Raw genomic sequence first — 22538 nt, 5'->3', positions numbered from 1 at the left:
AGTACTGTCAGCTTGAAGAAATAAATTGTTCTTAAAACCAAGCTTTATGTAGCAGAAAGTTCATTATCAACTGGGAAATACTTAAATACAGTTGGTCCCAGACCAACAATCACTTCCTTATTGGAGCAATTCTCTAGTACAATTAGCCTTAAAATACTTGTATACATTCAGCAATGGAATGCTGCACATAATCTAATATCTTATATAAAATGTACACATCTTACTTTTCAATTGGGAGTCACATCTTTATCATGTTAAATACTTGTGCTATGGGCCCTGCGGAACATTTCAGGAATGCACCAAACAGACAGGCAGAACAATTTAAAATTAGGATATGCATCTCTGTCTCACATTGGCCCACCAAGCCTTAGTCTGGCTAGAGACATAGTTGAATCCTTGTTATAGCAACAGATCAATGATCTAATAATAGTGTATTACAAATTACATCCATACAACTTGCATGGGTGGGTTATTTGTGGTTTATTGTTTTATGCAAATACTATATAACCACACTGCCCAGTGCTGGTGTATTGGCTAGATGATATAAACCTTTAATTTGCCAATTATCCTTTTGCATATGTAGAAACGTCTTTGCTTATTAAGGTATCAAACATGGTACATACATTCAAGGCACAGCATTGCCTTTCAAGTTCTAATACTAATCAAATGTTCAAAATGGACAGGAATTCAAGCAATGTTCTTAAGGTAAGATTTCAGGCTGAAAATTATAATATAGGCTGAAAACATTCCACATTTTAATTTCCAATGCTAATTGCACCCATTATCAAATTGGACAAGGAAGACGTAAATGCTATCCTTTAGCGTGTTTCAAGAACAAATGATATTAAAATGAAAGTTGTGGATTCTTCCTAAATTAACAGCTGAACTGTAAAGTATTACATCAAGAAAATCTCTCAATCAGGTCTAGCATTTCAGCACTTAGTGCCCCCCCCCCCCAAGATACATTGCTTTCTTGACAAGCAAGCCGTTAAAATCAATACAATAGATTTTTTTTTCCCCGGGACGTTGCACTTCACGGTTCCCAATAGTCTTCTATTGAGATATCAGGCTGATAGAATTTCAGAGTTCTTATTCACAGGCAGCCGGGTATACTTTGAAAAGATGGCAGATAATAGCCTAAATAGTTTCAGAAAAACAGTTTGTCTCAATGTCATGTCATATGGACTATTTATCCCCCCACAAAGCCTATTATTTTGTCATCGTTAGGAAAAAAAAATTGAACGCTAGAAATAGCAAATACTCCACAACACGAAGTAGTTTTAGATGAGGCGGGGGGGGAATAGGAGAAGACCATTTACTCAATTTAATCTTAAAAATACAAATCAGCAAAACGTGCTTTGAAGCACAGCATCGGCCTGTCTCTCGTCGCAACAAGCATAAAAAAGTAGATCCAGCTCTTTGGAACCAATAAGAGGCGGTGGAGGGTAGGGACTATCGTGTGCTTAACCAATGGGCAGAGTCGTTATGATTGTTGTAGGTTGTTTCAGTCCGCAACTGAATGAGGAAGTGGTGAGGTCGGAGCGGGTTGGTAGAAGTCTAGAGCCGGGAAAGGGGTGGAATTCAGGGTTGTTTGGGGACCTGATGGGTAGTTAGTGGTGTTTGTGTCGCAGAGGAAGCCCCGATCAGATGAAAGGAAGGAGACTTTCCACCGGCGGTTTCTTGGATCAAGTGATCTGTGGTGGGGAATATGTGTGTTAAGTGAGGAACCGGGAATCAAGAAGACGGAGGGTTGTAGGGTTGAATTGAAATCCTTCTGCTCCGAATCAGTGACCAGTATGTGCTTAATATTGAAATCTGCAAGTACCGGAAATAAAACATGACAGGGATATCTTAATTTCAGTTCTCACTGTGAGGAATTGGCTAAATCAGTGTGGATCGTCTTTCTTCTTTAAAAAGGACGAAATTTTTTGGCAACTTGGTCTCTCATCCTCTTGAATCTGAAAGGTTGAGGAAAAAATAGGGAAAGGTGGCTAAATGGATTAATGGCTTTCCTGCACTTCTCTATTACAGCCACTCAGCCTCAACAGAACATTACACTTGCAGCAAATGGGTTATCTCTTTTACTAATCCTTGCCCTATCTCTATTACCTCTCTTTCAGATCAAAGCAGTCAACTGGCTTCTCTCCAAGGTAATGAGCAATAAGTCCTAATAGATTTTATATGCCCAAAATTGTACTTGGACAGTGCCAGAATAAGGGGGATATATTGCTTTGGTATATGGGCATCAGGCTGTCTCATTCAGGGGCCTAAAATTAGTTAAAAGAAGTGTCATGGAAGCACATGTTCGAACATGTCTACACAATTACTTGTCTTTCCCTTAAGATGGCCAAATGCAACTAAGGAAATAAGATACAATTCTACTTTTTAAGGTAACTGGTGGTCCTTTGGATGTTTCTGAAGTACAGCCTCCAAACTTCCTCACCTTTAGGCTTGCTGACTAGAAGTTGCAGCTAGAAGCATCCAGAGGAGCATGGCTCTCTCCTTCCTGTCTGCCTTTTAGATAACTCTTGTTTGCATTGTAGTTATTGTGCAGCCTGTAGGAATGTTTCTGGATGTGCTTTTCTCATATTAGCAGTTGAGCTAGCTGAACTAGCACTTTGATATGAATTGGTTACTGTGTTTAGAAATGCATAGCCAAAAAGAATTCATTCTTTGTTGGGCTAAATTTCATTTTGAAACATGACAGTAGAATATCACAAGATAATAAACTGACCGCATATTCTAGGATGAGATAGAGTTATACTTCAGTAGAAAAAAATTGTGCTACTTTTAAAGAGCTGTAGCTCATTGCCAGGATATAAATGGTTTTGTTTGGAATTGTATGCTTACATCTTCTTTAGGGAGAAATTTGTCATATTTTGCAGCATTCGGGTCTTTTTTTGAAGAGATAAACTTCCTGAAGTTCATAAAACATGCTAAACCATTATGTAGTTTCTTTAGTTTTATTTTAATAAATCATTGTTGAGCAAATCACGGCTGAATGATATCTGAACATAGTGTATGATGTATGTGTATAATGGCTGAACAGTGTAAAACTAGATGATGTTTCCTTCTTACAAGCTAATCAGTCTGATTTTGAATTACTATCTAATACACGCATCCTGGTAAACAGTTTCAGTTCCAGTGAAAGCAATATCTGGGTCAAGGGCTGTTTTCCTCCCTCTTTCCTGAATGATGTCATGGTGAGGGTAAATGCTTGGTTTCCATTCACAGATGTCATATAGCTGTTAAGGAAGAATTGCTTCTTGAGTGTCTGGAGTATCTTGAAGTGATGCCTCCTTGATTGCCGCTGTTGAAGGCATTCCCCATTGAGAGTGTATTGAAGCACTATTTATCAGAGCTAGTGTTATTATTATTTCGCATCACAAACATACTGTGACATGACTGCTTGCATATGTTCACCCACAGATGTCAAACTCGATAGGTTATGTGACTTTTCCGCCTGCCGGGGGGGGGGCACCAGTTTGACACCCCTGTGCTAGCCACTTAGATGTGCTTGCTCCAACGATGATTTGATTTTCCTATGCTTTTTCTTTTGGAGAAACACCTGGAATACATCTGGAATCTGTGCCACATGTGAGAGTTCTTTCAAAGATCCATTCTGAGTTAGCTTTCCAAATGGGAAAATACAGGAACAAGAAATATAATTTTCTCTTTAGAGGGTTGGAAAGAGGTAGTGCTTAGAGATGGGATAAAAACTTGTTCCTGGAAGCCTCTCTAAATAAGTATAGGACCGGTTGAGGATCAAGAGAAAAAGCCATAGTTAAGATATTGATCAGATAAAAAATCTGAGTCGGAGCAGATGTAAATTTGAAAAAGAGTGTCCATTGTTGTCATTAAGATAAAGGGATGGAATGAAGTGCTTTCAGATTTTCAAGATTATGTTATTATAGTCTTACAACAAAATTAGTATGAGCTTGTACGTCTTTGATTTCCACATTTGATCTATTTTAGAGAACTGACACTATCTCATAGTTCTCAGACTAAAGATTATAGGCTTTATAAACAGCTATAGAATGGTGGAGAAAATAAATGTATTATTTACAGGTTAAATGTAAGAGAATTCTATGATATTCCATGCTGTTTCTATGATGAATTAGTTTGTATAAATTAAATGCCTAAGTAATGCTTTCTTTGGTTCAATTTCAAAAGATGGAAGCCTTTAACAATTGTACTGGACCAGGTGGAGATTTGGAACAGCAAAACTGCAAAAGTGAACATTTCTTCTATTTTGCCTATGGTAGTAACTTGTTGCGGGAAAGAATAATGTTAAGAAACCCTTCTGTGGTTTTTCTTACCATAGCACAACTACTGGTTTGTACTGTCTTTGACTCCTTCTTTTCTAGAAACCGATATTAATAAGAAATTAATACTTAAAGTTGTAACTATATAATGTAAGGGATGTATGTTGAATATTCACCTCTGCCTCTGTTGAGTTTGTTTCTATGATTATTTTTACCAGGAAAAAAAAAGGTTTAGCAATGTTTACCCATAATGTTTGAAAGCCAGTTAATTGCCCAATTATCTGTTTGTTATTGCAAGCATTCAAAATACAGATTTCAAATCAATTTCCAACTACAGAAATATGGCTCATTGTGACTTTTTCCCCTTTTTGATCTCATTTCTAATTATTTTTTTCTATAGATGGAATTTTAATTAGGTATGTGACCTAAGAAACAATTTTTCCAGTCTGCTTGTTTTGTCTTTCTAAATGTTGTTTCATTCACTACATTATAGAAAAACAAGAAACCTAAAACTGGAGATGACTGATCTTCCTGTTTTAATTCACAGGATTATAAACTTGCTTTTGGTTCTCATCAAGGGAGACTAAGTCATCAGTGGAAAGGAGGTACAGCTACTATTGTCTATAGCCCTGGTGAAGAAGTATGGGGGATAATATGGAAAATGAATACTAGTGATTTATGTTCTCTGGATAGGTGCGTTTATATTGTTAAGATCTTATTCTGAATGTTTGTTGTATACCTCTCAAGATTTGTCCAAGCTAAAAAAAACCTCTAATTACAGAGGTTCCCAGTATAGGTAGTCCTCGACTTACAACAGTTCATACAGTGACCATTCAAAGTGAAAAAGTGGCTTATGACCATTGCAGCATCCCCATGGTCATGTGATCAAAATTCAGATGCTTGGGGACTGACTCATATTTATGACTCAGGGTATCTCAGGGACATGTGATCTTTTGTGACCCTCTGAGAAGCAAAGTCAGTGGAAAAGCCAGATTCACCATGTTGCTGACTTAAAAACTGCAATGATTCACTGAACAACTGTTGCAAGAAAAGTCATAAAATGGGACAAAATTGGTTTAACAAATGTTTCACTTAGCAACAGAAATTTGGGGCTCAATTGTGGTTGTAAATTGAGGACTACCTATATTGGTATCAAAGTAAAATGCTTATTACAATTTGACCAGTATAATTAAACTTCGAAATGGACTCCTAGCGCTTGCCACATATTTTAAAAAATAATCTAGGGCTTGGTTTATTTATATCCCACCATCCTTCCCAGATTTCCAGATGATACCCATGTTATTTCTGCCTCCAATTTTATCTGCACAACTAGTACTGTAATGTCAGTGGAATTGAGAAATTGTCATCTGATGAGCTTCTGTGGCAGAGAGGTAATGATAGCGGTAGAACTGCATGTGGATCTTTCTAGTTCTAGCCCTAACTCTATTTAATTCATTTTGAAAGCATGCTAGGATGTATGCTTGGCTGGACCACAAATAACAGAAAATGAAAGGAGAAAATATTGCTGTCCTTTGCTCAAGTTGGTATTGATCATACTGCCTTGTGACATACTGAAAATAACTTATGTGAACTTTCATCTTAACTGGAATTGGGTTATATGTGAACTTTTCAAGCTTCTAGAAGAAGAAAATGTCAGGTTGGTTTTGAGTATAATTTCCACAATTCCTGAAGTTGGCCATGGAATTCTAAGTCCTGGGAATTGTAGTACAAGATGTCTGTAGAGAATCTAGTGGTCTAACTCTTTTTTAGACCCACATAGACTACACAAAGATAGTGCTGATCATATCTCCATTTGAACAAAAGTTAGAGTGTTAGTGGACTATTATCTCATAGGATTCCAAGGAGCAGTTCTAAAAAAATGGTATTAAAGATGTTTTGTTTCTTTTGTTCTTTCATGTACATGTAATTTTCATTGAGCAGCTGAGATTGCTATTTTCTGGATGCAGCCTTAACTATCCAATATTGGGCATTGTTTGCCTATTGTTTCAAGAATGATTGAGAAGTCTTTTAAGTCACTTACTAAGAGGTGTTACTTAATACTTTACTGAATAAGTAGCTGTTTCCAGGGGATAGATATTTACTTGGCATGGCATTTCTTTTTCCATTTCAGACAAGAAGGAGTAGAAAATGGCATTTATATTCCAATTGAAGTAACAGTTCGGACTCAGGATGGGAAAATAGTTAAATGTCGTAGTTATCAGATGAATGACTATGTCCACGATCTTCCTTCTCCACAATATCAGAGGGTACTGTATTGCCTTTTGCAATTCTATGGACTAAGGACTCATTTTCCTCCGGCAGTTCATCATCTATTGTAGAACAACATGCATAATATAAACGTAATAGAAGGAAACTAAAAAAAAGTAGTTTCACGTAAAAGATTAAACTAATTTGAATACTGTTGCAGTTAACTAATATGTGAGTATATTTGATTTATGACATTATTATCAAGGGTAGATTAATAATTATATGTACATAGCTGGACATATTGATTAATAATAAATTTTATTGCAAGCACTAAAGCTTTGCAATACAGTTTCCTTTGGCAGCATAACTCAGTTTCTTTTTTGTATAGGACTTTTACTCAGAATAAATTATAAAAGACTACTCTATGTTTACTATAAGTTCTCTTAAGCCCCTTTCTCTCTTTTTCTCTCATTGATATATATCTACGAAAGATTTGCTGCATTGAAATAAGGTGCTTCCATTTGCGTGTTACACTGGGGTTTACTGCTTGGTACAGGGGTCTAGCCAAACTTATTTTTCGTTCCTGAAAACTGGCAGAAACTGATCAGACATATGAAGTCAACATGCATCTTTCATCATGTTGGGCTAATGCAGTGTTTCTCAACCTTGACCATTTTAAGGCATGTGGACTTCAACTCCCAGAATTCCATAGCCAGCAATGCTGCTGTGGAATTCTGGGAGTTGAAGTCCACATGCCTTAAAATGGTCAAGATTGAGAAACACTGGGCTAATGGATTCTCAAAAACTGCTTCCCATTATTGTAACCATGGCTGTAAAGGAGGGATTTTCTGAAGCTTTGTACTTTTTACTGATCCCCCAGAAAAATATTTTAATAATCCTGTTGCCTTGAATCCATTGCAGAGCCATCTTAGATTGAAATCTTCATCTTACGTTCATATTTTTGTCCAGCACATAACTGATAAGATGTTTGGACTGTAAAGGATTTTGATGTAGAATTGGTTGCAAGGCTGAATATAGGTAGTCCTCGACTTACAACAGTTCATTTAGTGACTGTTCAAAGTTAAAACAGCGCTGAAAAAAGTGACTTATGACTATTTTTTATTGCAGCATCCCCAAGATCATGTGAAAAAAATTCAGATGCTTGGCAACTGACTCATATTTATGACCGTTACAATGTCCTGGGATCATTGATTACCTTTTGTGACCTTCTGACAAGCAAAATCAATGGGGAAGACAAATTCACCTAACAACCCTTAACTTAACAACTGCAGTGATTCACTTAAGAACTGTGGCAAGAAAGGTCATAAAATGGGACAAAATTCGCTTAAATGTTTCACTTAGCAGCAGAAATTTTGGGCTCAATTATGATCGTAAGTCGAGGATTACCTGTATACGTGTGGTAGTAAGAAAATGAATGGGATGGTTGAGAATATATTTTCAAGTAAGTTGACCCTGTAATTCCTTCCAACCTACACTTATCATTCTTGTCCATGGGGAATGGAAAGGTGGGTCTTCTGAATTCTAATCTGCAAAGCAAAAGATGAAAAAAAAAACTACCAATATTTTGTCTCTTCTCTATTCCTGTTTTTTTTTTTACCCAGGGGAATGGTGACAAAGAGGCCATGTCCAAACATTTCTGAAGATAACCTGCCAATATTTATATACGTGTGTTGCAGTGTAAATAGCTGAACTTGTATAACCTGCTATGAAATTTAATAAATGTTACTGCATGTCTGGAATAGTCTTGCTGGCAATCAGTTGCAAACTTCAATGTGGTAATTACAGATTAGCTTCATGCCAAGACAGTTATGCCCTGATCCTTGCATTTTGAATCTTTCCACATTATACTAACAGAGGCTGTTCTCTTATCCTGAAACATGCACAAGTCTATTCCTTTTCATTATATGTGCTTCCCATAATACTGGACCAACAGAAACATTCTTTTACATTCTAATATATAACTACAATTTCTGTCCTTTTCCCCATCATTCAGCTACTGAACTGTAAATATATAAAATAGAAATTATTTATGTTACTCAATGTCAGCAAGCATTCCCTTGCCAAGCTGATATTTTGGATTTTTTCCCCAAAGTATATACCTAAATTTTGATTTACACAAGTCCCTCCCCACCAAAACCCTGCCCTCTTGGAATTTGTTGGATTCTATGGAATGAATTGCAAGTGCTTTTGTATCTGTGTTGCTCAATCTACACCAATACCAAGAATGGTTTATACTGACTTCTTGATGGAGCTAATGAATGCAGCCAGGTGTCTCTTGTCACTATTTAATCTTCAAGTGAAGTTTATTTGAAGCAGCTATAATACATTTCCTCATCCTTCTTCCATTTATTTGTGTAAGTAATAGAAATCTAATGATGGAACCTTTCTATTTTTGTTCTTATAGGTCATCTGTTTGGGTGCAAAACAGAATGAATTGCCAATGGATTATCAAAAGAAATTAAATTCTATAGAGACTAACAACTATGCAGGACCTGTACCAGTGTTTGAAGAAATTAAAGCTGCTCTCAGTGTGTCAGGGAAACAAAATAATGAAGATCAATTTTAGCATAACTTGCTTTTACTGTCTTGGAATCTTGTGTGTCTATTTCTCTTGTATTATAATAGCCTAGATATATTTAATGTCAAAATGACCAGGGGATACCATATATACCATAAGGTGTAATATGATCCTTGATTATTCACTAATATAAAATTCATTGTTTTCCTTTAAGCTTTTCTGTTTCTGTATTCTCTGCAATATTCTCTGAGATTGGGAATGGTTTCCAAATTTTGCTTTAATTTGCAAGTTTCTGTACCGGTTGAATCCAGCTGCTAAAAGGTTATTACAGGCAATCTTGGATATTACAGGTAGCCCTTGTTTAACAATTGCTAGTTGAACAACCATTCAAAGTTACAACAGCACTGAACAAATGCTAGTTATGACGTTGCAGCATTCCTATAATCATGTGATTAAAATTTGAGCATTAGGCAGCCCATCCACCTTTATGACTACAGCATGAGCTTCAACTCACTCCACTTGTCTATCTCCCATTGTAAAGCTCAGCTGTCAAATGATGTTTCATTTACTTAGCAATGGAAATGCCATCCCAGTCTTAAGAATCCAATTAGGGTGGTTAAGCAGGGACTAAATATATGTTAACTTTGCTATGATGGACCGTTATTATCCCAGCCTCCAGTAATCAATCTTTTTAAACAGTTGATTTAATCACAACTTATTTTTCTGTATTAAATATATATTACTGAACTGGGAATTGTTTTTTGCTTTGTAAAAATATATATACTATTTATAATTCCATGAAATTCCCTTTTCATATTAGAGATGTCCCTATGTTGGACAATAATTCTAGGGTTTAGAATTCTTAGAAGGAATTGTAAGAAAAGATATTTAATACAGCTGCAGGACCTAATAAGATAAATCAAAACTATCTTTTTTTATAGATGCAGGAAGTCTTGTGCAGGATATTATATGAGTGCCCAACATGGATCTTTGTAAACGAACAAAAAGCATTAACTAATTCTCACCCCTTCACCTTGACCAGTGAGCCTTTCAAAACAGTTTTATTTTAAAACTTAGTAGCAGAAGTGTTCAAAGAGCAGCCTATAATGATATTCTGACTGACATTGGGAGTCAGGAGCCAGACTAGACAATGGTTTGTAAAAAATGTCTCAACCCACAGGAGGGAAGACATGGCTTTTGTCTCAGAAGGGACCCCATTCTAGTTTTGCAACGAGCAAAAGGAAACAAAGGAAAATACTTTTGATCTTGCAAGAGGCTGTTAATCTAAGCTCCCATGAAATCTAGGGCTAAGTATTAGTTGTCTTGTAGGGTAGCTGCATACTGTGATCGTATGACCTACAGGTAAGGTTTAAATTTTATAGAGACATAGACTACTTGCTTTTAGGCAACGTTGCTGGTCTTAAGAACAAGAACTATATACTATGGGAGCTTCCGGTGGGAGGCGTCGGCGATGGCGGCTAGCTTTTAGCCGTCCAGCTGGGGAAGTGTTAGAGCCGCGGAGCGCAGCGCGCATCAGCTGGCCCGCGGCTCGGAAATCCCTTCCCGGGCAAAGGGAAGGGATAGAGAACGCCAGAGTAGAGGTAGAACCCCTGAACCCCCTCTGGATTTATTTCTAGAGGGGGTGAAAGGAGTGTTCCCTCGGAGCTCTTGATGATCTCCGCCTCCCAGCTGTTTTTGCTTCCTTGGAAGCAAAAGAAACCGCCGCTTCTATCTCCGTGTTTACAGCATTTTGGTGAGTAATTTTTAAACGGACGGAGCAGTTTAAAGGACTTTTTCTTATAGTTTAGGTGTTTATTTTTTTATCTTTTGATTTTTACTATTTTTCCTCCTTTTCTTTGTTATACTAGTGAAAGGACTTAAGATGGCGTTTTGAAAGTGTCGGAGTTTTTTGTTCCTTTCTCTTTTGTTTTACTTTCCCTTTTTAAGGATTGTTTTTTGCTTTTGCTTTTGCTTTTGGCTTAGAATTTTTTTTTTGAATTGTTTGCTCTTTTATTAATTATTCTTGGGATTTATTCTGGACTTTTAATGATTATAGTTTGTCTCTTTTTAAAAATTCTTTTTTTCTTTTTTTCCTCCTCCCTTTTGGGCTGGAGGGGAAAGGGAAGTGACAATTGTGCTTTTTAAAATGGCTTCAAAGAGGCAGCAGCCTTCCTCAGTACCCAAGGTTATTTCTTCTCCTATAACTTCCACTGCACAGCTACAACAACAATCTAAACATGCACCACCGGCTCAGACACCACCCTCCCCTCCTCTACCTGGACTTTCAGTGCAAGAGGTTAGAGGCATAATGGGAGAGATTGTAGTTCAAATGAGAGAGGAAATGACTCAATTTGTTTCACAGATTAAATCAGAAATTAAATCTGATCTCAAAGAAGAGATAACGGGGATAAAGTATAAATTGCAAGAAAATAATAATGAATTACGACAAGATATACTGGCAGCTGTTTCAGGTTTGGCTACTGTGGTGGTTAAGCTCGATGCAAGGCTTGAGGAAGTGGAAGACAAAGTTGACTCTTTAGATGACACAATTCAAGACGTGGAAAGGAAGGTGGACTCCTCACAAGAAGATATTTTGATGTTTCAATACAGACAAATGGAGTATGCTCTGAGGATTAGAGGCCTCAAGGAAGATATGAATCAAGATTTGAGGGAGGTGGTTCTTAGTGATCTGGCGCTGGCTTTGGATATGGATAAAGGAGAATTACAGAGAGAAGTAGAAAAAATTTATAGACTCAACTCCTGGATTGCTAAGCAGAAGAATTTGCCCAGAGATGTGGTGATTTACTTTACAAAGAAGTCCCTGCGGAATGAGATTATACAAGCTTTGTACAACAAAAGATTTCAGATTGCCGCCCAAGATGTCATCATTCTAAAGGAAATCCCATCTAAAATTTTAAGAAGTAGGAAAGACTTTGCTTTTTTAACCAATGAGCTTAAAGCTAGATCGATGCCATTCAGATGGGAAATTCCGATGGGTATCGTTTTGAGCCATGCTGGGACACGTTACAGATTGAACACAGTTGATAAAGCTAGAGATTTCTATACTTCTGGTCCTGAGTGCAGGCTCAACTTCATCTGGTCGGAAATCTTTGAGTGCTAAGGAACCTGAGCAGCAATCTGAGGCACTAGATTTGGTTTCCGCAGGGATGATAGAAGTGGCAAAGCAACGCCAAACGGAGGCTAAAGAGCAGAGGATGACTCGTGCCGCTTATAAGCGTAAAGAGAAAGAGCAACGTAAAAAAGAGCCCAAAGAGAATTCTCCTGGAAGTGCATCACCGCCGGTGGGAGGAGCAAGACCCAAGAGGTATGCAACACACGCAGCTCTGTCAGAGTTTGATGGTGTCTTCTCCAGGCTGCGTGCCAAGGGAGATGGCAAAGTTTTTGACCTGGAATGTTAAGGGATTGAATTCTCCTCAGAAACGGAAAAAAATCTTTTATTATTTGAAACAACATACCAATGATGTTATTTGTTTACAGGAAACTCATATTCTACTTAAAGATCAGAAATATTTAGTTAATGCTCGGTTGGGATCTCATTTTATATCTCCTGCACCTGGGAAGAAAGGGGGAGTTGTTATATATGTCAAACAAAACCTGCCAGCTTGTCTGGTAGAATCAGATCCCCAGGGGAGATATGTGATGATTGAACTTGGTATGTATGGTAAGAAAGTACTTATAGTTGGACTTTATGCTCCAAATCAACAACAGGAACAATTTTATAAACAGTTACACCAAAAAATAACTTTGCTTGATTATAGATCGGTGGTATTAATGGGTGATTGGAATGGTGTATTAGATACACAAAGGGATAAGAAAGGTTCCTCTCCTTTTCTTAAACAAGCAAGGCTACCTAAAGCCTTTTTTGATATGAAAGAAGACTGGGAATTAAGGGACTATTGGCGGGAACGTAATCAAGAGGAGAGAGACTTTACTTTTTTTTTCTGACAGACACCAATCTTTCTCAAGAATTGACTTTTTCTTGATTACCACGGATTTGTATAATAAAGTAAAGAATGTAAAGATTTTTCCTAGATCACTGACGGATCATAGTCCAGTTTGGATGGAGTTGATTCAAGAGAAAGAGGAAAGAAGATCCTGGCGAGTTAATGAAAATTTGTTTAGACAAGAGAAGAATGTTCAAAAACTAAAGGAGTGTTTAAAGGACTATTTTGCTTTGAATATGTACAAGGGGACTTCAATGTCAATGGTATGGGATGCAGGTAAAGCATATATGCGCGGTGTTTTGATAAAAATGAATAATTTTTATAAGCGAAATCAGATTCAGAAACGTAGAGAACTTGAAGATGAAATTAAACTAAAAGAAAGGGCTTTGATTCTAAATCCTTCTGATGAAAGTAATAAAGAATCTGTAAAGTTATTAAGGTCACAATTTAATATGTTGATAGCAGATCAAGCTGCAACCAATTTATTATTTATGAAACAAAATACATTTTTTAATGCTAATAAGCCGGGGAGATGGTTGGCTTATCAATTAAGAAAGAAACAGAGACAGAGAATAATAGAGAAAATAAATTAAAAGGGTAAACTAGTTTCTCAGAAGGAATTAATTAAAAAATCTTTTTTGGATTATTATCAAAACTTATATAAATCTACTAATGTACAATTGTTAGATATAAATAAATATTTAGCTGAGGCACGTTTTCCTAAACTGACTGAGGATCAGAAATATGAAATTAATGGCTTAATTACTAAGGAGGAAATTGCCTCAGCAATTCAACAATTGAAATTAGGGAAAGCACCGGGTACGGATGGGTTAACAGCTGTTTATTATAAAGCTTTAATGGAGGAGATGATTCAACCATTAAATGATCTTTTTAATGGTATGTAAATAAGACTAAAATTTTACCTAAAAATTTGTCGAGTCAGGAGAAGCAGATTCTGGTTAACTCGACAGGTTTTGAGATTGTTAATAAGGTAAAATATTTGGGGGTGATGCTGTCTGTTTCTAATGCAAAACTATTTAAAAATAATTATGAAAGGTTGTGGGTCGGGGTACAGAAAGACTTGAAGAATTGGGAAAAGCTGCAATTATCCCTCCTGGGAAGAATTGCAGTGATAAAAATGAATATTCTACCCAAGTTTCTTTTTTTGTTTCAAATGTTACCAATTTTGAAAAATGAGATTAATTTAAATGAGTGGCAGAAGGGTCTCAATAAATTCATTTGGGCAGGGAAAAAACCAAGGGTTAAGTTCAAAATTATGCAAGACTTCCGTGAGAGGGGCGGACTCAAGGTACCAAATTTGAAATTATATTATGATGCGGTGGTTTTAACATTAATTAGTGACTGGGTAAATTTGACAAACTCTGAGATACTTGATCTAGAGGGATGGGATTTACTTTATGGGTGGCATGCCTATTTAATATTTAATAAAAAAATAGATTGGGCTTTTAAATCTCATATTTTAAGAATTTCTTTACTTAGGATCTGGAGAAACTATTATAAAAGTGATTTTAAAGTACCATTATGGGCTATACCTTGGCATGCGATAGAAGGAATAAAAAGAGGGGTTAAAATGGATATGGTGTCTTACAGACAGTTACTAAAATGGGATGGACAAAACTGGCAATTAAAATCACGGGAAGAATTAGCACAAGAAAATTTTACTTATTCTTGGTTCCAATATAGGCAACTACTAGATAGATGGAAGATGGATTGCAAGGTGGGTTTTCTTAGAGAAGATGAAAATCTTATTAAGCAACTGAAGGATCAAAGACAAACCCACATTAAGAGAATTTATGGGGTTTTAGTTGAATTGGACTCAGAAACGGAACTAATTAAAGATTGTATGATTAGATGGGCGCAGAACTTGGGTGAGCCAGTTTCATTGGACACCTGGGAAACTATTTGGGTGAGAAATGTCAAATTTACTCAAGCACAGAAATTAAGGGAGAATTTTTATAAAATGTTTTATAGATGGCACCTTGATCCACAAAAAATGTCTTATATGTATCCTGACGTGCAACCCAAATGTTGGAGATGTGGTTATAAGGAGGCTTCTTATTATCATATTTGGTGGTCATGCAGAGAGATAAAAGCATTTTGGATTAAAATATGGTGGAATATCAAGAGAATTTTTAGAAGGAGGGTAAAATTTACTCCGCAATTATTTTTGTTAGGTATTGTTACAGATTGTGATACAAAGGAGGTTGTATTGATGTTAAATTTGATCACAGCCGCGAGGCTGTTAGTTGGACAATATTGGAAGAAGGAATCTTTGCCTACATTGCAGGAATTGTTTTTTAAAGTAGCTTATCTGGCGGAAATGGCAAAGATTTCGGCTTTCTTAAAGCAACAAACGCAAGAGAAGTTTTTTGCTATTTGGGACAAATGGATAAAATTTATACAATCTAGATTGGGTATACAAAAATATCATATAGCTTTTTCATAAGTTTTATTTTCATATATATTATAGATATCTTTTTTTATATATATAAATATAAAGTTTTTATTTTAATTTTTATTTTTATTTCTTAAGCCTATATTCTGCTCTGGGAAGCTCAGGGGGGGGAAGGGAGGGTTTTTGGGAGGGGTGTGGGATGGGTTTTTTTTTTTTATATGTATTGTTTAATTTTTTTCTTTTGTATATGTTGTTTTTTGTTTTGTATTGTTTTTGTTTTTCTTGTAAAATTTATAAAACTTTTAATAATAAAAAAAAAAAAAAAAAAGAACTATATACTATGAAGTGAAATTCATAAAATTTCGGGTGCGACGATCTCTACCGTCTTCCTTCAAGTCCCGCGGAGGGCCTGGCGAGGCTGACCCAGGCCAGTTGGGAGGACTCGGAGGGCTGTCCTGGCAGGGATCTCGGGGGCGGGAGTTTCGAATGAGGAAAGGCAGGGCGTGGAGTCCCCCCCCCCCTTTGACGCTCAAGTTCCCGCCGCGCCCGCAGGAAACCCGATTGATGGGCCCCGCCTCTGCTACTTTTGCCTTCGCCAGCCCTGCCTATCCACATGCAGGTACGCTTGAAGTGTGTCCCGAGGTTGGTGGGAGTGTGCAGAACGTGTGAAATCAGACGGGTAAACAGGAAAGGAGGCCCCTGGGGTTGCGGGGACGGTAGGAAGTTGGACCTGAGGCCTGGCAAAGAAGGGTGAGTAGGGTTCAAATGACTTTCGCTTCATTGTAGTTGGCGCTGCTTCCACCCTCGTTGGGCGAGGCGGAGAAACGGGGGCTGCGTTAAGCATCTTGCAAACAGCCCAAATGCAACTCGGAAAAGGAGAGGTCGGTGCTCTTTTCGACACCGCTTAAGCCCTTCTCTACAGATCCTTGAATAGTTCTGAGCGTCGGGAAGAAAGTTGCCGTTCAAATTGGTACCTGGCACTGGAGACGCGCGCGAGTTAAGGTATGTGCCTTAAAGGTTCAAAACGACGAAATTGTTGATGGTCTAAGAGTCTGACAAGTGAAGGCATCTGTTCTCTCTCTTGGGTAGTTGCAAAAGGGAGGCTGTTAAAAGCGAAAGTGCGATTCCTACTTTGGAACGCCTGGCAGGAAACAAATGTGAACCCTTCATGGAAACGGAATAGAAGATATTGGGGGGGGGGGGAGGAATGTCAATTTCAGCTATCCGTGAACATGAGCAGGAGGAATGAAGACCCAAGAGAAAATTCTTGAGAAGCTTTTTCTGAAAGCAGCTGATAATAAGAAGGAGAGGGAAACAACCTTTCCCAAAATCAGTGGTGGGCTATTTCCTTTTCTCAGAAAGCCACAGTTTATTTAAAAGGCTATTTCCTTTTCTCAGAAAGCCACAGTTTATTTAAATATTGTCTGAGTTTCACCTGACATCAGATGCTAACAAAGTATGTTTTGATCAAAAGGTGGGATGTAGATAAAAATGATGCTTAAAAGCATGTGCCAACCCTCTCTAAATGAGAGCTCTGAAAATGTATTGGGCTGAAACTATTGTTAGATGCAAGTGGTAGCAAGATGTGTGATCGGGAGCCAGCATTGTGAAGCAGTGGCAGACTTATTGCTGATAAGAAGATAGTAAGTCAAATTCTATAAGGCATCAAGGAAATAGAAGGGAACTCTCTAGAGCAGTGGTTCTCAACCTGTGGGTCGGGACCCCATTTGGGGTCGAACGACCATTTCATGGGGGTCGCCAAACAACGCAGTCTGCCATTTTCCCCCCCTTTTCCTTAGCTGTGCTACTCCCTTTTATTATATTGGCTTTTGAAAGCCAATAGAATAGACTCTCTTGAATAGAGTCTAATTCTATTGGCTTTCAAAAGCCAATAGGAATTGTCCAGGCTGTCTCTGCCCTGCTGAGCCCGCCAAAAGTCCCATTCTGCAAACGGTGTTGCACCAGTTGAGTAGTCCTTGACTTACGACCGGTTGAATAGTTCTCAACTTATGACCGGTTAGGGGTCGCGGCATTAAAAAGGTTGAGAACCACTGCTCTAGAGTCTAGGTCTAGGAATATAATTCCAGTGGCAGAATGAGATTTTAACTTTAATTCTTAGCACAGGATCATAGCCACACAACCATGGAAAGGTGCATGAATTTTGTGGGTGACTTAACAGGTGGTGGTGAATAATCTACCACGTGACTCAAAATTACAAGCGATTGCTGCTGCAAGGTATTGCTGCTGCAAGGACACGAGCTGAGTGCAAGCTGAGATCTTAAGAAGGGGACAAGGCAGAGAGACTATTCCAGAAGACTGCAGAACTAACCTAATGTACTTTAGGGATAGGCAATGTAGTACTTAGCAGATACTTAAGACTACAGTACTAACAATCCCCTGTCTTTAATTGTATTAATTGAGGCTATTGGAGAGGAAATTCAAGACACCATGCATGCTATAGGCTAGTGCAGTAGTTAGACAATTGGACAAGACAGACCCAGATGAAACTCTATTTAGTCATGAAGTTGTCGGACTGAGTTTTAGTTTGAACTAATCACTATCTCTCTTAGGTAACAATGATTTCAGCACCACAACAGCAATCACAGATGTTAACTTTTACCTTTCTATCAGCTGCCTGCTTTCTAGAACAGGGGTCCCCCACTGGGCCGTGGACTGGTACCGGGCCGTGGCATGCCACCAACTGATCCACACAAACAAGCAAAGCCCCATCTGCGGGATGCAAGCAGCACACAAAACCACACACTCTCCGGTCTTTCCATGATGCCCAAAAGGTTGGGGACCTCTGTTCTAAAATAAATGTCTTTAAGCTATAAATTATGGTTAAACAGTTCAGCAAGACTATAAGCTGAGCAAAAGGCTAAGTAGAGTTTCTTATTGGCTAGGATGTACATGGAATGGATTTAAAGCTCTGAGTTAAGAGGAAACCCAAATTAGTCTTAACTGATTTAATTTTCTTGAGCATCAGCTGTGAGAAGCACTGTCTATATTGAAAAAATACAGCTCATCACAAAGACTCAGTTCACACAACTGATTCTCACTGCTAAATAATTTTATTTGAGAGCTTTCAGTGTAGAAAAGGTTTCCAAGAAAACTGGCTCCTGTGATTAAAAAAATACTTTATTTTCTTCTTATCCATCTTTCTCTGTGTGTAAAAATATCAGCAATGGAAAAATAATATTAAATAAGAATTGGAAACAACTTTCCTTCTGTTGTTGCTGTGTAGATGTAAGAATGACAACTCTCAGGATTTCCAGCTGACATAGGTTGGTACTTGATGGATGCCAGCTCAAAAATGATAGATATTTTGTTTTTAGCAAGCTTACATTTGAATTGCCTAAAGGATGGAAGGATTTAGCCCCCAGCTTTAATAATGGAATGAAAATACTGTTTCTAAAAGTTAGGAGCCTATGATTTGTTTAGCAGTCTGAATTTATAAACTTTTTCTTAATGTTACATTTTAACATCTAGCAGTTGGGCTATTAGAGTTTTTCTAACTGGAGGGCTTTCCCCCTCCCCACAACGTGGAAGAATGAACCTAGAAGAGCCAGTAGACTGTAGTAATCAGATTGTTAACTAGATATGGTAATATATTCAGTGATTCAGATACTTATTCTAAAGCTCTACTTGGAGCACGCACTGTCTTTCAACTCTTCCTATGTCACATATTTGCTATAAAAATAAAATAGGGAAAAGAAGATTGGCAATTCAGTAACTAGATCATGAATGACCATGGGAGGCCAAAAAAGCAGTGAGAGCACAAGCAACTTTCTACTGGCTTCCTCAAAAACTTTGCTTGTGGGAAGCTAGCAAGGAGCACTGAAAATCATGATCATGTGGCCATGGCTGACTGTGTGACTGCAGGACACGGCAGTCATCCGTAAGTGTAATCATGTGACTGAGGAATGGCAACCATTGGAATTTTGAATCCAGATTGTAAGTAACCCCAGGGAAGACCATCCTAATGTCAAAAGGTTGCTAAGTGACTGGTTGGAAGTCAAGAATTACCTGTGATTAAATAATTAAATATTTTGAATGTGCCCATTGTATCTCTATTCTCGGGATTTTTTTCCCCCTTAGACTTCTCACTCATTTACTAATATGTATATAATAGAAGATGTTGCTTAAATGAACTCCTCCCTGTATAAGTGCAACATGGTTATTGCCACAACAGTTGTGTTTGTTCCCCTTTTTTTCTTCCTTCTCTGTTCTGAAAAAAGGTTAGCTAAGTGGAAGCAGGGTCTGAGTAAATCAAGAAACTGATATATTTTTCTAAAATGACCAGAATCTTTTTCTGACAAGAAGTGAAAATTGTTAATGAAATTAAAGTAGTTCCACTTGTCCTATGCTCATAAAAACTAAAATGTGAGTATTTTAAATGTCTGTCCCTTAAAGAGTAAACCAATATAAAACAACTGGAACATTTTTTTTTTTTTTTGCCTACCATGTTTTATCAGTTCAGCTCCTGTGGCTTAAAAAAACATGGTTTATGTCTCAGTGAAACATATTAAGCCCTACATGTGAAGCCAGCCATTATGGCTTATTTGGTATATTAATTATAGTTTACATTAGCCATTGTACAGTGTTAACAGTAGTAGTTAAATAAGTATGAATAATTTACTTCCAGATGACTGAATCTAGATTTAATCATAATTAGGGTAGTGATATCACTGAAAATATGGGACAAATCAGAATTGATTTCAGCAGAACTGTTTTAGAGGTGGACATACCACTAGCGAGATGACCATTGATTCTCCAACCTTAATCTATAATATCAGAAATTGAAATTTTATTTACAGCCAGGGGCCTGCAATATAGTACAACACTAAAACAACAGCTAAAATCAAGCTCAAATAAAAGCAATAATGCTCTAAGAACATGCCAGTCAAACTTTATATAGATGGAAAGTAAGCAAAATAAAGCAGCAAGATAAAGTAAAGAAAGTAACTATACATTTATAAGGTGGGGGGAGAGAGAGCAATGTCTAAGTCTAAATCATTAGGTGTCCTGCTGGAGAGGGTGGCTATAATCAATTTAGTGAAATGAAAATAAGTAAATGGGTAATACCGGTAGGTGTTAAAGCCACAGCCAATACAAACTATGTATAAATTGAATGTTACCTTCCCGCCTCCCCAGTCTCTGCGCCTACTTAAATCTTCACTTTAGGTCAGGGATGTCAAACTGCCGCCCCACGGGCCAGACACGTCATCTGGAAGCCGCGCCCACCCCATTGCTGGCAATGGCAAATGGTCCCAATACGTTGTGCGACGTCACGTGACATTGCGAATTTGACATGTCTGATTTAAGTGTTATGGCTTATAAGCTATACTTTATTGCCTAACTTTGTATATGAACCTAGGCCTTACTTGTTCAACAGATCATGATTTAGTAGTGAGTGAAACCAGCTCCCCATTTACCCTGCAGGAGATGTGCCAAGCCCTTTTTTCATAGGAATTTGGAGATAAGATAATGATGAAGAAGTTAAGAACATTCTTGCAAAATATATTAGCCAATATGTCTGTTAGATACTTCCAAATGTTTCTTTTTAGTTTTGGTTGTATAACAACTATAACCACCTAGCATTGCCAGGTTTTAAAAAGCTGAATGTTATAATATACTATTATCTTTGCAGATTCACCAAGGTGAGGCATTGATTGTCTGTCTTGTTGAAATCGGCCCTTAACATATGTAGCTGCCCAAGTATGAGTTTGGAAAGCACAGCTTCTTATCATCATAATGGCAGAGCAACTAGCTGGTAAAACAAAAATCACACACAAAGGTACAGCAGGAGGAGATTCACTGTCCTTCGTAAACTTACTGAAAGTCCATAGAGAATTGCTAGTCAATCGAATCCGCAACACCCAGTGTTTGATTGACAACTTGATTAAGAATGACTATTTCTCCATAGAAGATGCAGAGATTGCTGCACAGTATTCTACACAAGCAGACAAGGTACAGTATATATTTTATTTCAGACTTTGGCTTAAGGGTAGTTTAATCAATAAACCAGGGGTGGTTTAATAATAAATCATGGCTTAGTACACTCTATAAACTGTCTTTACTCACAATTATTCATAAGGGCAAGTGAGCAAGGCTGGCTGGAGGAACTGGAACTGATTTTTTCATTTGTCTTCCACCAAATTAGGGATTAGTGCTGGCAATAGATAAAAGGAATTCTACCTAATCTTTAATTTTTTATTCCTGTCTCAGCATGTTTGATAGAAGGCATTTCCTTAACTTGATGGACTAATAGCATATATTTTTGTATGCTACTGATTATGATTATTTAAAAGACTATTGTAACAAATTGCTGTTGTTTATATAGAAAGGATCCAAAGCTAAAATTCCTTTTCCTCATAATCTTGACTTGTTTTGGAAATAATTTTATAGACAAAGAGAGAGTGTAGTGTTTCTTGCACTATCATACACATGAATAATTTTTCCCTTCACTCAATATTCCAATAAACAAAAAATCTGGATGGAAAGAGAATATCTATAGTTATTCAAACAATGAGAGAGAGAAAATGAACTTCTGGAAAAAAGTGTCCTTTTAAATGCTTTTCCCTATCTCTTAAGAATTAATTTCTGCAGAGTCTGATGATCTTTGAGCTGTTTCTGTAGTTAATAATTATTAGTTTCCAGAAGGTTCTGGCTGATCAGCTTGATGAACCAGTTAAGCAGCATCTGAAGCTTCAAAACTTTTGCTGTTATCTGTCAAGAAACTGATACACAGGAATCCTTCATTATAGATTTTCCTGGCTTCTGATTACTTTTTTTTTTGTGAAAATGCATTTATATTACCAATGTATATTACCACATGATAGTGATCTTTTTCTTTTTCCTATTAATGTTCCTGAATTTTTATTTTATTTTACATAGCTCTTTGTATTGTTACTTGCTTAAGGACATAAAATATATAGAAATAAACAGACTGGCCTGGTTGCCAGCTTCTCCTTTTCCTGAATTCTTGTGTAGGCATCATACTTGTGTAGGCATCTGAAATGGAGAGTTCTTCAAATGTAATATGGAAGCTTCCTTTGATTCTAGAAACTTTTTCAATCATATTCCGTGGAAGCTTCTATAGCTACCGGTAATAGTAAATACATAAAGACTCTCATGTCCCGTTA

At 37.3% G+C, this 22538-nt stretch overlaps 2 protein-coding genes across 17 annotated transcripts in view; both read left to right on the top strand.

Moving 5' to 3' along the window:
• Positions 1–1510: 1510 nt before the first annotated feature.
• Positions 1511–9759, top strand: GGCT (gamma-glutamylcyclotransferase). Of its 10 annotated transcripts, none has more exons than XM_039336273.1 (6): positions 1511–1530; positions 2121–2150; positions 4174–4335; positions 4813–4958; positions 6397–6532; positions 8899–9759. In XM_039336273.1, the coding sequence occupies exons 3-6, from the start codon at positions 4174–4176 to the stop codon at positions 9058–9060; spliced, it is 606 nt and encodes a 201-aa protein (XP_039192207.1). In that variant the 5' UTR covers positions 1511–1530; positions 2121–2150; the 3' UTR covers positions 9061–9759. The 10 variants fall into 10 exon arrangements, with proteins under 10 accessions (XP_039192207.1, XP_039192204.1, XP_039192201.1 ...); XM_039336270.1 differs by having other exon boundaries at positions 1516–1545; XM_039336271.1 differs by lacking the exon at positions 1511–1530 and adding an exon at positions 1552–1699.
• Positions 9760–15759: 6000 nt separating this feature from the next.
• NOD1 (nucleotide binding oligomerization domain containing 1) overlaps positions 15760–22538 on the top strand; it is a 45239-nt gene continuing 38460 nt past the window's right edge. For 3 of the 7 annotated variants that reach the window (XR_005555892.1, XR_005555891.1, XM_039336262.1), the window contains exons 1-2: positions 16019–16395; positions 21044–21363. Coding sequence is in view for 5 of the 7 variants with exons in the window: in XM_039336262.1 (XP_039192196.1) it covers positions 21148–21363 (216 nt within the window). In the remaining 2 variants the exon portion in view is untranslated. The other 4 variants (XM_039336258.1, XM_039336260.1, XM_039336261.1 and 1 more) reach the window with 4 other exon arrangements.

Source organism: Crotalus tigris, unplaced genomic scaffold (assembly GCF_016545835.1).
Source record: "Crotalus tigris isolate CLP2741 ecotype Arizona unplaced genomic scaffold, ASM1654583v1 scf7180000017666.27876245, whole genome shotgun sequence".
Classification (NCBI taxonomy): Eukaryota; Metazoa; Chordata; class Lepidosauria; order Squamata; family Viperidae; genus Crotalus; species Crotalus tigris.
The sequence above is the reverse complement of the archived record's forward strand: the minus strand, read 5'-3'. Positions and strand labels throughout refer to the sequence as shown.

Coding starts and splice junctions, on each gene's coding strand:
- GGCT (XM_039336264.1), top strand. CDS start 2,004: ATGGCTTTCCTGCACTTCTCTATTACAGCCACTCAGCCTCAACAGAAC. Junction 2,151..4,173: donor TCAACTGGCTTCTCTCCAAG/GTAATGAGCAAT, acceptor CAATTTCAAAAG/ATGGAAGCCTTTAACAATTG. Junction 4,336..4,812: donor TTACCATAGCACAACTACTG/GTTTGTACTGTC, acceptor TTTAATTCACAG/GATTATAAACTTGCTTTTGG.